General features: G+C 38.4%; 1 protein-coding gene across 3 annotated transcripts in view; it reads left to right on the top strand.

Moving 5' to 3' along the window:
* COLEC10 (collectin subfamily member 10) overlaps positions 1-16,209 on the top strand; it is a 70,385-nt gene that overhangs the window by 28,404 nt on the left and 25,772 nt on the right. For 2 of the 3 annotated variants that reach the window (XM_082721621.1, XM_082721620.1), the window contains exon 1: positions 3,324-3,626. In XM_082721621.1, the coding sequence (XP_082577747.1) occupies positions 3,479-3,626 (148 nt within the window). In that variant the 5' untranslated portion in view covers positions 3,324-3,478. Of the gene's footprint in view, positions 1-3,323; positions 3,627-16,209 lie in introns of those variants that run through there. The other variant, XM_082721619.1, reaches the window with a different exon arrangement.

The raw sequence follows: 16,209 nt of genomic DNA, 5'->3' as shown, positions 1-16,209 counted from the left end.
TGTTGAACTCAAAGAGAGAGAGAGAGAGAGAGAGAGAGAGAGAAAGGTTAGAAAGAACAGGCATAGCATATCCCAAGGAAAAATACTAAGGACTATTATTTGCTTCAAATTTTCACCAGTGGATTTCTACATATAAATATAATGAATGTATTTCACTATGTGCCAGGGAATGCTTGAAAAGAAATGAAAGAAACAAAGTATATTGAGAATAATCTAAGCAACTTAAAAAATACCTATTTTAAAAGAATCTTAACTCAGAAAGTACATTAATTATCAAGTCTAAACTCACTTTATATGTCTTATGGCAATTGAAATTGAGTGATTTGCTCTGTTTCATTTATCTGCTTACCATAGATGTAGAATTTGAGTTTCTCACACCATTCTGTGGATTCCCACTATTTTCCTATCACTGTTAATATGGCATATGCAACCATTTTGATGTTTTAAGAATGTGTGAAAATTAATGCATCTTCAAAGCTTGAGCCTACTCACCTGTATGGAATATAAGTAGCATTTTATAACAGGAACTTTGGAAAAGAATTTACATTTGAATTTTGGGGGGGGGTCCCATTCTCAATTGGTGACTTTTAATCAGGGTTCTCCAAGGAAACAGACCATCAAGATATATCTTTATTGATACCTGTATGTATCAATATCTATATCAAGAGAGAAAGATTTGGTAAAAGAAATTGGCTGACATGATTATGGAGGCCAAGAAGTCCCACAATCTGCCACTCGCATGGTGGAGGCCCTAAAAAGCTGTTGGCAAAGGCCCGAGAATCAGGGAAATAATGGTGTTCAGTTCAAGTCCAAAGGCCCAAGAACCAGGGAGATGATGCCACAAACTCCCCAGTATTAGTGCAGGAAAAGGCCAATCTCAGCTCCACCAATGAGGCAGAGGAGGAATTCTTTTTTCTATATTTTCACACTGATAAGCCTCTCAATGATTTCAGTGGGGCCCACCAAGATTGAGAAGGAAAATCTGTTTTACACAGTCTATAGATTCAAAAGCTAATCTCATCTGGAAACACTCTCATAAGCATGCCCCAAAATAATGTTTGGCCAAACATTTGGGCATCCCATAATCTAGTCAAGTTAACACATAAAATTAATGTTCACAGTGATGTTAAACAAATTGCTTAATTATTCTGAGCCTCAAGTTATTTGTCTGTAAAATGGGGGAGGTACTACTATCCATTCCAAGGGTTATATAAAGGCTTAAACAAGATACACTTAAGGGATCAATGCAATTTAGCACATGGCTGTTCAATTAATGCCAGTTCCTTTTGCTTCCTCTCCCTGAATTGCTAATAAAAAGATCCAGTTACATCACCCTATAAGCCTGTTATGGGTTGAATCATATCTTCCCAGACCAAAAAAAAAAAAGCCTTCTAACTCTCACTACCTCATAATGTAACTGTATTTAGAGGTAAGTTGTAAAGAGGTTTTCTTTCTTTCTTTTTTTTAAATACAGTTTGGTTATTTATTTATTTTTAAAATTTTTATTGTGTTATGTTAGTCATCATACAATACATCATTAGGTTTTGATGTAGTGTTCCAAGATTCACTGTTTACATAATTAAAATTAGTTCATTAGTAGAGGGGTGCTAATCCATTACGAATGGTATGCTTATAAAAAGGGATACATTTTGATGCAGAAAGACAGACAGACAGACAGATATACACAGAGAGAATGCTACGTGAAGATTAGAACTGTGCTGTCATAACCCAAGCAAATACCAGAAAGTAAGAAAGGGGTTTAGAACAGCTCCTTTCCTGGTGTCTTTAGAACAAGCATGGCTTTGCACCTTGATATTAGACTTACAGCCTCCAGAATCATGAGACAATAAATGTTGGTTATTTAGGCCACCCCATTGGGGATATTTTGTTACAGCAGCCCTAGGAAACCCATACATCTGTATTTCTTAGATGGGCCATTACTTATAATGACATCTCATAGAAATAATTCTTCATTAGCCCTTATGAGGATATATAAGGTCTTTCTTTTCCAAGCTCAAGGAGAGTAGGTCTGAAACCTCTTCTGGCCTCTCAGTTAACATGCTTCTCAAGAGTAAAGAAGGTATTCGAGCCCTGTGTTGGGCTCTCTGCTCAGCAGGGGGCCTGCTCCCCGCCCCCTCTGCCTGCCTTTCTGCCTACTTGTGGTCTCTGTCAAAAAAAAAAAAAAATCTTAAAAAAAAAGAGTAAAGAAGGTAAGGTAACTCCCTATTATATCTGATTTTTAAAAAAAGATCGTATTTATTTATTTGAGAGACAGAAAGCATGGGGAGATCATGAGTGGGGGAGGGTAGGGAGTAGAGGGAGAAGTAGACTCCCCACTGAGCAGGGAGCCTGATGTGGGACTCAATCCCAGGATTCTGGGCCCATGACCTGAGCCAAAGGCAATCATTTAACTGCCTAGGCTATTCATACAGACCATGGGTTGATAGAATAGATAGGTGGGTGGTTGGATGAATGGATGGATGGATGGAGAGAGAGACGATAGATGATAGACAGATAGGTAAATAGAAGATAAAGGAAGAATAATCTGTATTTCTATCACTGTATATATGTCTGTATCTGTATCTCTATTATGTATATCTATCCTACTTTTTAAGAAACATAATAATAGCATAAGCTTCTCTGCTCCATTTTGTCAAAAACTTGCTACAAATCTTAATAAAATTAATAAAATTTCCATGTCATACTCTCTCATATGTCTGTATTTACTATGATTTGCCAACCATAATGTATTGTTAGACAATTAATGTCCCTTCCTCTTTTTGCCATATTTTCTCAAAAAAAAACTTTGTCCACATTTCAGAATAGTTTCTTAAAATAGTGTGCCAGAAAGACAATTACTAGACCAAGGTTATAAACATTTTTAATATTCTTGATACTTACTGCTAAATTGCTTTGCAGTAAAGCTGATGTTCTTCCCTTTGGGGCTTAATCCCAAGACGATCCTTTGTAAAGAGAGAAGGAAATAAGTTAACACAGAGCAATGGGAGTGCTAGCATTCAGCTGCCACAAACAGTTAATGATTATTTCCTTACAAAAAAGCTCAAAGCCCTGCATAGTGTACCCATAACAGGCAGGTAATTTAAGCAATCTCTGGATCCATCTTTCTGGAACCCAACATAAAAATGCAATGTGGGATATGAAATTGTCAGCTCCTATACTGAACAGAAGTCATCTCTATCCGCTCCATTCTCTGGGTTGTTTCTCCTTGAGTGTTTAGCTCAGAGATAATTTTCGGTAAACTGTTGTCACTTGAAAATAAACAGTCTGGACAATGTATGGTCCATTTGGAAGACTGAGAAAATAAACAACTTAAGATATGCTTCCTTCTTGTCTGTGCAGCCCTTTCTGGAATGTGTACTCCAGATACTTTACTTTCTTCCCTAAAGCAGAAGTTTTATTTAAAATAAAGCTACTTCTTTGGCACTTCTGGGTAATCCTTTTTTGAAGAACCACAGCAATGAACGGTTTTGGAGCCCTTCTTCGAAGAAACCAGTCCATCCTTCTGGTGCTCTTTCTTTTGCAAATTCAGAGTCTGGGACTGGACATGGATAGTCGTCCTACCAGTGAAGTTTGTGCCACACACACAATTGCACCAGGACCCAAAGGTGAGAAAAGCAAAGCAAAATGTTCATCTGTAATAAGTGAACTCTCTTCCCTCCTCCCTCAATCCTACTGTAACTCGGAATGACTCTCTCTTCTCCCTAGTGTCCTCCTCCTTTCCTCCTATTTTGGAAAAACAATGGCCTATTATGATGTTAGGTAGGAGAATGTTGGCAGGGGGCGGACCGCACGCAGGGCAGGGGAAAACTCCCTCTTCCCTGCTGTTCCAGGGGGAAGGTACACAAGCCAAGACCTTAGTGTTTCAGGAATGCTTTTCTTAAGACGCTCTCTATTCCTCAGCTGTTTTCATTCCAATGCCTTTCTAAGCACTGATTTTGGTAAAATTACCAGGCAAAAACCTCTGTACAGAGAAAATTAAATCTTTCATATATTTCATCAATTAGTGGGCTTCCTACAAAGAAGAAAATTTTTGTCGAGGATTGCAGATAGTGTATAAATGAAATTTCTTTTTTGAAAGTGGAGTCTTTGAGGCCAAGTGCCTTCAGCTGAAGGATGATAGACTATTGCAGAATTTTTTCAAGTAGAGCCAAGGTCTAAATGTGCTTCAAGCAACTGGTTGATAAAAGATGCTGTTTTCCTGGTTTCAGTTCTGACCCTTTTGTTCTGAAAGTGGTCACTGCAGTGCACATTCGGTGCTCCCTTATTAGTAATTCATGCTATGTTTCTCCAGGCTATAGGATAGAAGAATTGCAGCTGCTTAAAATTTTAAGTAGAAAAAATGGGTCTTTCAGAAAAAAGTAGAAATACATCACCCTATGCTTGTCAGTTATTTAAATGTGTATTGCTTAAAGTGCATTTTTCTTAATCAGTGAATTAATTTCCTCCAAAGATTGCAATCCAAGCTTTAACCTTTGATACCATAAAATAAATGCCAGGGAGGAACAATGAGACCTTGGGGCTTCCAAATAATTTCTTGGGTGAATAAATGAATAATGTGAGGGCAAATGTTCAGAAAAGAAAGTTTTGATTAGAAATAAAAGTATTTACTTAAAACTATTACTGGACTTTCCAATAATGTACCTGAAACTTTGTTATTCCTGGGGTAGCAGGGAAAATGCTGAAAATTAAAGTTTTCCTTGTCCTTGCAAATCAGAGAGTCCATTTGAGAACTGCACCGTCAAAACAATTTTTCTTGCAGAGAAACTACAACTTTGAAGCTAGAAGAATGGACAAAGTGTTGTCAAAATGACATCCCAAATATCCTGCATTGCAATACAACAATTCTATTTATTTCAATTCAGCCAACATATATTGAATACCTACTAAGTACTGAGCATTATTTTAAACATAAGAGACGCATTAAATAACATATATTAAAAAATAATATATATTATTATCATAAGTAGTAGCGAAAGAAAAAATTTAGGAGGGAGGAGAGGGCAATTAATTTTTATTGGATACCAGCACCCTGTTCATCATAAGTCTTCCTATCCTCATTTCTTAATGCAAAACTTCCCTCTTCCAGCTAGAAACCTTGCTAAGATTTCAAATGCTGTAAATCTTTTCCTGAGCCTGTGTCCTCTAGAACTCCGGGGGTTCCAGAACGAAGTCTGCTGGGAATCTGGTATGATTTCTTCTTCCCCCAGAGTCAGAGGACTTTGCATCAAAATGAATTCTGAGTTCCCTTCTTCTTTTTATTTTATAAAATTATTTATTTATTTATTTATTTATTTGACAGAGAGATACAGAGAGAGGGAACACAAGCAGGAGGAGTGGGAGAGAGAGAAGCAGGCTTCCCGCTGAGCAGAGTGCCTGATGCTGGCCTTGATCCCCAAACCCTGGGATCATGACCTGAGCAGAAGGCAGATGCTTAATGACTGAGCCACCCAAGCGTCCCCTGAGTTCCCTTCTTAAAGAGATTCCACAATTCTGGAAAGGAATGTACAGAATACCTCCTACATCTTAGGCCTCATGTTAGGTGCTAAAATTAAAGCTCTTCTCCTAGAACTTGTCACATTTCAAACTGAGTATTAGATGGCAAACTCTTGGACTCAGGGCTCCGTTAACGCCCTTTTTCCCTGGCAAACTGCCGCTATTCGTGCCTATGGAGCGCCCTGCGCATGCTCATTACCGCCCCTTTGCACCCCAGGCCTGGCGCCGGATGCCATGCCTACAAGTGAAAAACAAGACTTTGTATTCATCTCCACTCAAGATAGAAACTGCCAACTACCCTACCTCGTTTGTTCATGAACGTGATAATAGCTGCTCCCTACCCCTGAACAAGGCAGATTTGTATATTTATTTCTACAAAAATAAAATGCTAATGATAAAGAGAAGGAAAAAAAAAAAAGAAAAAAATAATAAAAAAAGCTTTATGGCCGAGAAAACATTTTAAAGAATGGAATCATTACTTCTGTTCAATATATTTTTCCTAAGAGCAGGATGGTCTATATTTTTCTCCGTGGCTAATCATGTCAATACCATAGTTCCCGGCACTGTGCTCAGAAACTTCTAGAAGCTCTGAGAAACAATAAAAGGAGTTTCCCCTGAATTCATTTGGGAGGCTGGGAACTAAAGAAACTAATATTTAGAGTTGCCGGTGGAAAACAAGTAATGTTAACCTGTCCTATAATATGTTGCCCAAGATAGACTCACCATTTTCTTACTGCATTATTTCCCAAGCATGACTTGGTAGGAAGAAAGATACTGAATTAAATCTGTTTGATCTTCAGTATGCTATTACATTTACTTGTGTTTTAGTTTCTTTATTTGAAAAGTGAGCTTCATTAGAGAACTGTTTTAAGAATAATATAAGCTAACAAATGTAAACTTTAAGCCGTGTAGACATCATAAATAGATAATTAAATTCTATTTATCTTTCCTCGTTCTCCCTATTTATCTAAGTCTGCTGAGTAACAATTATGGGAGTAAGCAGTGTTCCAATTATCAAAACTTCTTTGTTGAAAGCCGTCTTTATTTTTCTCTCTATGCCTTAAATTTATTATTTTATGCTGTTTAGTACAAAAATGTTCTTTTCCCACCTGCAGTGACTCTTGAAACAATTCGTGTAAAATTCTGACCTCTAGTGGTATCCCTTGAAAACAGCAGTGGCAAGAAATTTTAGCAAGAAATGTAAATTTTAGCAAGAAAAGAAATGTAAGAGCAATAAGAAATATTTGAGTGATGATTCACAATTTCCAAAGCATTTTCAAGTACATTATCTTGTTTAATGTTCACAATTGCCCTATGTGGTAGCAATTACTTTCAACTTCAAAGATAAGGAAATAGTCTCAACAAGGCCAAGTGGAACTCTCAAGGTCTCTCACATACTTATAGAACAGATATGCAACTTGAAATTTAGCCCTGGCCTTCCGGCTCTGGGTCCAGTGCCATTCCATGACATCCACTGGTTTCTAGGAGAATCAGGTTGGAAAATATAGTCCACTGACCTTTATGTGACAAAAAATGGATGCAACAATTAAGAACACAACGTTCAGGCCGCCCCATAGCTCAACATTGTACTGGATACGAAAATATGCTGAAGGTAATGAGATGCCTCCCCTCTGATAATCAACTCCATATTTCATTAGTCTGTTTGGAAATTAAAGATATGTAGCCTTATTGCTTATGTTGGCTTCCATTAGCCTTTTTGTTTAGGAGCTTTATTTTTTTATTATTATTATTTTTTTTTCCCAATGACTTTTGTGTGTGGCCTAAAAGTTCCTTTGCAATCCATCTGGCTTCTCCCTACTTCTCCCACATCAAACTACTTTTCTACTCATAGTCTGAATCAGGCATCCTTGCTTTGTCTCTCATTCCTGGCCCAGAATCTTTGGACTTGATGCTCTTTCTGTCTGGCCTAAATTTTCCTTTGTTCCAAGGATTGTTCCTTCTCCTCATTTAGGTTTTAGCTCAAATGCCATTCACACAGTAGGCCCTTCTGGATACCTGCTCACTCTCTGGGTCCTCGCAATTGGCACAACCTGACTTATTTCTGGGAATCTTCTCAGCCTCCAATGCAAACAAGCCTTCTCATGACTACCCCACGCAGATGGCCAGATATGCCCAGGAATGTGTAGATCACGTTCACAGCCAAATTGGGAGTCTCACTCCTGTAATGTAACTGTCAGAGGTAACTTGGTTTAATCCCAGTTATTTTTGCATTTGTTAAAGCTGAAGCCCAGAGAGGTAAAATCACTTGTTCTGGATCACACAGTAATCAACTGGCAGCAGGACTAGAACTGGAAAACCTATTTCAATCACTGGGCCAGTCATCAGTCCATTCTGCCATGTTATATCATCATCCTCGCGTTCCATCTTTCTCATTAAGCATGAAATGATCCTTCCTTTAGTTTTTTAAATTAACATTAGAAAAGGAGTTCTGTGGGGTCAATGCATACACATTGTATGGAATTATTTTAGCTCGGTCACCTTGCTATAAATTAAGTTGTTAATTTCTTTCTGGCGGCTTTATCAGAGAGGTTAAGCAAGTAGGTATTTTCCTAAGACCTTTATATTAACTATATTAATTCACTATATTCTTTCATTGAGAGTTTTATTATGTATTTTATGCATAAAGACAGGTTGAGATTTTAAGTGGCTTGGCTGGGATGTTCTGAACCATTTTTTCCTCTCCTTTTCCCTTTGGGTAGATTCCAAGAAAGCATCTCAAGGTTAGACCAGAAAGGGGAAAGTAGAAGTCTAGTCAATCAAGGTATGGGCAAAGATGAGTCAGGATATATGATATGTAATGTTAAAAAATTTTAGCCTGTTTTATTTTAATAATCATGTATCTTTACCCAGACCACACTTTCCCTCCACTGCCTTGCACAATAACTTGGCTAGCCAACCATCACCTCTAGGGCCATAGTAGTAGTTTCCCAACAGGTACTTGCATGTTGGCAAAGATCATGGACTTTAAATTTGAGCTCTGCCACTTACCTGTCTCTGAGACCTTAAGCCTCAGTGTCTTCATTTTTGAAATATGGATAATGTTATCCATCTCAAATGCTTAATTTGAAAATTAAAACGTGTAGCATATAGCTTAGCTATATTTTCCCATTAGCTTCCATTTTCCATTACCATAAGCTCCCTCTCTGCCCACATCTTTCATGAAAGGCTCACAGACTATAAAGTTGGTTCCCCAAATAGAAATCTACCAGGGAAATGTCACCACCTTCTACTCCTTGCTTCAATTTCCTGCCTACTGTGGTCCCACTGCAAAGTCAACTCTCATTGTCCGAAGTCCACAAACCTGAGATCATCCTTTCTCCTCACTCGTGTTTCCTTCTTCTCCAAGTGAGTCTGGTGTTCTTGATCAATGGCATAGGAATGACAATGGTGTAAATACCATAGGGATGTAATAGGACTAAATGAGTTAAAACCCACAAAACCAAACCTCAGTGTTTTTTTGTTTTGTTTTATTATTATTATTATTATTATTATTATTATTTTGTTTTGTTTTGTTTTCAGTAAGAAAAGGTGGAATGATAAGTGTGACTACCTCATAGGGTCTTGGTGAGGAGAAATAAGTTGAGCCACACAAAGCACTTAGTGCTGTCCCTGACATATTGCCAAGGACCCTTGAAATATTCGAAAACCATGGATTAAAAAAACTCCAGAGAAAATGAGAATGGCTTTCCTGCCTTCCAGTCTTTTTGTCTTCCTTAGGGAATATTTTCCTGTGCCCCATGCAGGCAGTGTTTTTGGCCTTGGGTCCTCGACTATATGTGTAGGCCTGATATAACTTAAGTCTCTCACTCTTTGTGTTTATGAAATTCTAGTTCTGTTAGAAATGATGTTTTTTGGCCTTTTTTGCCTCTTTTCTAGATATTCCAATCCATAAGCAGTCTGTCTGGTTTTTGCACTACATATTTGATCTGGAATATTCTATAATTTTATAAAAATCTTTAAATTCTATTCTAGAGCATTCTCTGCTCTTTTATAAATTATAAATATCTGCTGTGAAAATCCGATGCTCAGAGATTCAACTGAAGTAGCATCTAAAGAATTTAATTGTTTTCAAATTATTTATTGTGATTGTTCTTGACTTGAAAACTCTAGGACCATTATTTTACATCTCTTGTAGCCACTTGAGAATACTTGTATCTGTTAAGCAAATTATATGAGTATGAGTCTTTGGAATTTATGAAGGGTTTATCAATTATTTTTCTTTAGTTCCACTGACATACTACAGGAATCATTATCCCTATTTAAGAAGGGGGATAAACAGACAAACAAACAAGCAAACAAACAAATAAGTCAAGGAACTAAAGCATACTTCTCTTGCCCATGATCATTTGAAGGTCATTTATCTGACATCAGTCAGGGTGTACGTGCAAGACATTATAGTATGGAGTGCAGTAAAAAATAGTTTACATGATCTTGTTCTGCCTCATTTGAGATGCACAAAAATCTAGAAAAGGGTTTTGACATTCAGAACCAAAGTACTGCCCCACTTCGGGCCACATGCTGAGTGACCAAAGAGGCCTTTATGTCTAACAGGAGCTTGGGAGATGGAGTGATGCCACAAGGGTAACAATATGCTGCAGACCAAAGTGTAAGTCCCCCAAAGAGACAGAGGGACTTGGATATATTACAAAGGAAGGTCTTTAGAATGGATTTATCTTAGCTTGTGAAGAGCAAAGCTAGAGCTTGACACTGGTGGTCTTGGGCAAAGTCACTACTGGCCCATAGACACAAACCAAATACACTGAAATAATGCTCACAGGGAGTGTACAAAGGCAACGGATACGACCTTAGAGGAACCCGAAGGGAGGTTATATCAGGTTGGTATTATTTTAAGGTGGCTCAGCCATGCCAATATGGAATTTTCTCTGGCTCCCTCTTCTTGTTTTTCTAACATTGTAGCTCTGCACAGATGAGGGTATGCAAAATTAAAATGCTTAGCATTCACTGATGCCAGGGTATTCCTGCACCTGCCTATAAGGCTTTACCATTGAGAAATGAGTCTCCCAAAATGCCTCATTTTACTGCCTGTTCTCCTGTCTTCCTTCCTGTGTAACTTTTTGTAATTAGAAATATGGGTGGGTGTGGGAGTCCTCTGTCATGTCGAAATGTATCACTAATGCAACAAAGTTATTGACTTAATTTTCTTGTCAGTGGCGACATACTCTTGGAACAGGGTGTCCAGTGGAGGAGAAATTGTTATTCTACCTCCCTTTAGGTAATAGAATCAATCTTTTAATAAGGTGGAGCACAGAATGTTTTCCCTATCCTGGCTCTAATGTCTTCAATGTAAATGGAAACTTACTGCACTTTGTTACCCTCATTTTCATTATACCTAGGGTTTTCTTTCTTTGGTTTTCACAGCTCTTCTATAGAAATTTTAAGACTGTATCAGGTCTGACTGGCCAAATGACTGTTTAAACCAGAAGAGCCAATGGAAGTCTGAGTAGGAGAATGAAGCAACTTAGTTTCTTTCTTTCTTTTTCTTTTTCTTTTTTTTTTTTTTTTTTTTTTTTTTTTTTTGGTCAGGTAGACAAATCTCTTGGCGGGGCTCAAGATAGGTAGGCTGAAGGACTGAAAGGATGTGAGAAGCTCCTGGTGGGACATGAACTAAAAATGAGAGCTGAATTAGGGCTGTTGGGATAGGGAGAAAGAGAGGAGACGAAAAAGAGATTTCAGAAGCAAAACTGGCAGATGATAATGAGCTCGAAACAGTCTGAGCTGCCTCTGGACATCCAAATGGAAAAGTCCAGTAAGCAGTTGAACATAGATATCGTAAATATTCTTTAGACGTTTCTTCTCTACAAAAACAAATTGCACTATTTGTCTTGACTCATGGTTTTTGTGACTTATGTCATTTAGCAGAAGCGTCAGGGAGGACGTTGCCATTCTCACAGATGCGCGGGATGTCCATGGATTGGGATGTTGGGATCTAACCGCATCGTTATTACTTACAACGCTCTTCTTTTTCTTTCCATTAGTTTCTGCCTCACTTTGTACTGAAAGGAATTTTAGACAGAATATTGAATGCTCCATCTACAGAGTGCTGTAAACGTTTCAAAGCCAGGGGCACAAATCTCTGGCAGCAAATATACACATCAGCCAGGGAGTTGCAAATCTACACAGCCAAGGTATGGGCTAAAGAGACATTGGCTGCCCTTGGCTGCTTCTTTGTGGCCCTCCGATTTCTAGCGGCTAGAATTTCTGGGTGACCTAGTGGATGCTACTGCCATAACATAAATTTCTCGAGTCCTCACTGCATTCCAGGCATCGTTTGACACTTCATAGGCATTATCACATTTACTCTTCTCAATAACACTCTGAGGGAGAGATTTCCCTACTCTGGTGTACTAACAAGAACACTTAGACTTATAGAATTTCAGCGGGCTGCCAGTGAGCCAGTGGTGGGACCAGGACTTGGTTCCATCCCCCAGACCTTCCACTCTTAACTACCGCATTGCGCTGCAGGAGCACAGCACTTCATCCTGGATGGATGGGATTCCTCCTAGCATTTGTTTCTGCTGACTTGGCTGTGAATGCATTTTAATAATGAATGAGACGTGCAGGAGGAAGAGAACCTGCTCAACAAACCTTAATATTATATTTTTCGTTAAGTACAATGTTAGTTGTTTTCTTTTTTTCCTCCCTGTTACTCAGACATGCAAAGACGACAAAAGACTTGCTGGTTCCAAGGAGCAATTTTTCTTAAACCAAATAAACCCGAAAACAAGAGGAGGTGCTTTATAATTCAAGTAGGAAACACTGCAGGATCCTTGAAATCCTCACTTTTCTTTGCGAGATTATACAGGAACTAGCTGAAGGGGGAATAAAGTTTACGGGTCTCTGAGATTGGTGGGGCATAGCAAAGAGACTGGTTGATATCATGCACACCAACAGCCTGGGTTGGATCATAGGAAGCATCCAGTAAACATAGTAAACATAGCTGTTATTAATATTGTCATTGATATTGTTGTTAGATAAATTAATCACCATATATGCCCTTACGTATTATATTTCCTTACATTATTTAGCATATCAATACAGAATAAAAGATTTCTGTTCTATTTCCTTATTTGATACATTATCTTATCATCTGAGAAGGGAGCATATAGATGAATAAAAGCCAAATCTCCTTATCAGGGAGAAGAAAAAAGATCATTGATCTTTTCAAAATCTCACCTTGTTAGATGCCAACAACACACATGACAATTTCCCATTCATAATACTTATAACATTTATAAGACCAAACTTTTAGGCTTAGATCATGTCTAGTCAGAGCCAGTGCTGTCTGCCTAGGACTCAACACAGGACTTAGTAGCTAATAGAGACTCAATAAATATTTGTTCAAGGAATGAATAAGTGAGCAAATTATGAATTTTTGAGAAGCTTTGAGAACAAGGTATAAAATATCTGCCCCCAAAACATGCAACTTTTGCACTCTAATTAAGTAATTGGCATTAGTACAAAAAGTTAAATAACAGTGCATTTTAAAATAATACTCTAAGGCAACAATTAGAGAGTAGTAACAAGGAACCAGATGGTGAATTACCAAGGAAACAATTCTATCAATAAATTTAGGGAATTTAGAATTCGAGACAAGACTAATGGGTTAAATTTACAAAAGGAGAGAATATCCACAGTTTCCTTACATTATTATTTATTTTTCAAACTGCGAGAGTATTTCATGCTTGTTGAAACACATAGCATGTGTGTTACGCTAAGTGAAATCAGTCATTCAGAGAAAGACAAATGCCTTATGATTTTATTCGTATGTGGAATTTAAGAAACAAAACAGATGGAATATAGGGGAAGGGAAGGAAAAATAAACTAAGACGAAAATAGAGAGGGAGGCAAACCATAAGAGATGCTGAACTCCAGGAAACAAACTGAAGGTTGCCGGAGGGGAGATGGGTAGGGGGATGGGGTCACTGGGTGATGGGCATTAAGGAGGGCACGTGATGTAATGAGCACTGGGTGTTGTATGCAACTGATGAATCACTACATTCTACCCCTGAAACTAATAATACAGTATATGTTAACTAAATTGAATTTAAATAAATAATTTAATTTAAAAACCCATATAATATGTGTAAATACGTACAGAATAAAGAAGTATAAAGAAAACACTAACAATCTCACTTTTCACTGTGACTCTTCCCTTTCCCGACCCATTTCTCCCATGTAACCCTCATGAATAACTTGGTATTCACACATTTCTCTGTATTTTTTCTGTTTATTTATGCTTTCTTCTAAATAAGATCATATGTGTATGACTCTCCAAGAGACATTCTTTATATACTAAAACATGGAGATCACACCTTCCTCAGAGGTCTTTCTCAAACTCCTTAGATTTGGCAACTGCATGATATTTCTTCTGGGATTTCCATCAGTTTCATGATGATACACTTCCAGATTGTTAATGGGTTTTGTTTTTGCCACTACAAACATTCTCATACATATGAATACACACACGGATACATACATTACTTCTTACAGATATTCTCATAAAATAGGTTCCCTATGGTAAAATGGAAGGTGTGGGTTCTTTAATCCCTATTGACAGACTAGCTTCCAGAAATGCTATAGTAGTTCATGTTGCCAGAAGCAATGACTGAGTGCTCTCTGCATCTGTGGCATTTTTGAATGCTATTAGTCTTTTTAGATTATTACTAAATCTAATGGCTACATTTCCACATGTACTTTTCTGACTAATAGTGAATATGGACAATATTCATCTATCATTTATTATTTATATTTTTAGATCATCTTTTTATTTCCCTTATTGTCTTTTTGCAAAAGCTTTTCACGTGTTAAGAATATTAATCATCTTCTATGTCTTAGTGCTTGATTTTTTCCCTGTCTGTCATATATTTGTTTATAAATTCGATATAGTTATGTGACTTCTTTTACCCATATAGAAACTTTTAATTTCTCTGTGGTCATCGATGTCTTTCTTCTCTTTTACGACTTCTGCTTTTTTCCTCGGGAGAGTTGAAATTCAAACAGAGAGAAAAGCCTTTCAATGGGGGCATGAATTGAAAGACCTTTTAATGAAAAATGAATAAACAAGTTGAACAGGCATAGAAGGGTATGCAAGTCAATGTCAGAAAATAACACCAGAAAGTTGCAGTGATGTCAGTCTCTGAAAATCCAAATGCTAGACTAACCAGTTTGGACTTGGCCTATAAACACAGAAGAACTGCTGAAATGTTTTGTCATGAAAATGTGATTTTATAAAGAACCATCTGCAAGACAGCTTGAAAAAGTGAAGCTCAGATCTAAGGAAACCAGTATTTCAATAATTATTCACTTAACAGGCACTATTCTAGGCACTTGGAGTCACCCGTGAATAAAATTCCATGAAGACCATTTGGGGGCCACTTGCAAGGAAGAGGGTTAGAGTATGAGAATAGGGGGAGGTAGAATAATGGCAGCAGGGATGAGAGGAAAAAGAAAGGATGGATGGGAGAAAAAGTAAGAATCAGGGTGGGAGTTTGGAAGGAGGAATAACCAAAACCGATCTGGGGTCTGAACCTGGGAGATGAGACCATGGCAGTGACACTGAGAGACATGAGCAAGTGTCCCAGTAATGTATTGGGAGACACGGGCAAGGAGGAAACAAAAGCGTGGGGTGGCGGGCAGAGCAGAGTCAGGCTAGCAGCCCTCCTAGGTTAAGAGCCTTCACACCTCTCTTGGCCGACTCAGGTTCATTCATTAATCAGCCACTTGTGAGAATAAATTTTAATCAATGACTAATTTATTTCACTGTAGTAAGTTCACATTTATCAATCTTCACTTTAAGGTTGTTATTCCTTTCCTTTTGAGAACCTTCACTGAGGAAGTACCTGTTACATCTGAGTGGCTGTGCCAAGTGCTGGGGATACAAAGGGAATAGTATCTTCTCCCTGACCTGTCCCACCATTTGATGGGAGTTGGGGGGGGGGGGGGATGGAGGAGCTGGTGTGGATGCTATGAAGTACAAGGGCTGTTCCCTTCAGGGAATGAGACTAGTCCTGTTGGTTGAACAGGGAGATGGCAGCAGGACAATCTGCACTAAGCAGACTCGTGGGGAGGGGAAGGCAAAAGTGAGTCAAACCCCTAGAGATGCATGGTTTGGACAGAAGATACAAATCTGCACGAACTTGTATGGGTGAGAACGTTTTAGGACCAGCCTACTCCCATCCAATGACAAATTTTTACTTCAGCTTATTTTCTTTTTCACTTACCTGAAGATAGAAGCTTATTCTGGTGGAGCCCAATGCAAGGGATCCCATTTACTTCTTCCTGAGAAAGACTAGGGAAGCGTTTCAGGTGTGAGCAGGTAGGGGCAGGTGTTTCCTCCCTTTTGCTCCCCCAACAGCTGCTCTCCCAGCACTTATGACGGTAGTCCTTATGCTTCCATGCCCATCCTCTCCTGAGGTTTCCATCTCTTCAGAGAAAGGCTCTTCTTTTCTTGATCTGTGTCTACTAATTGTACTAGTAAGGAAACGTGTTTGCAGGTGAAAGAAACCAAATACAAACCAAGCCTAACTGGTTAGTAAAACAAGCAAACAGAGGAGAGAAGGGGACTGTGTAGTCTCCGTAACAAGGAGGGAGTCAAGCTGCGCTACATCTGGTCTGGGGTCAGGGGCTCAGGACTCAGTCTTCATACCTTGGTTC

Source organism: Mustela nivalis (assembly GCF_964662115.1).
Source record: "Mustela nivalis genome assembly, chromosome: 2".
NCBI lineage: Eukaryota > Metazoa > Chordata > Mammalia > Carnivora > Mustelidae > Mustela > Mustela nivalis.
This window is presented reverse-complemented; position numbering and strand designations above follow the sequence as displayed.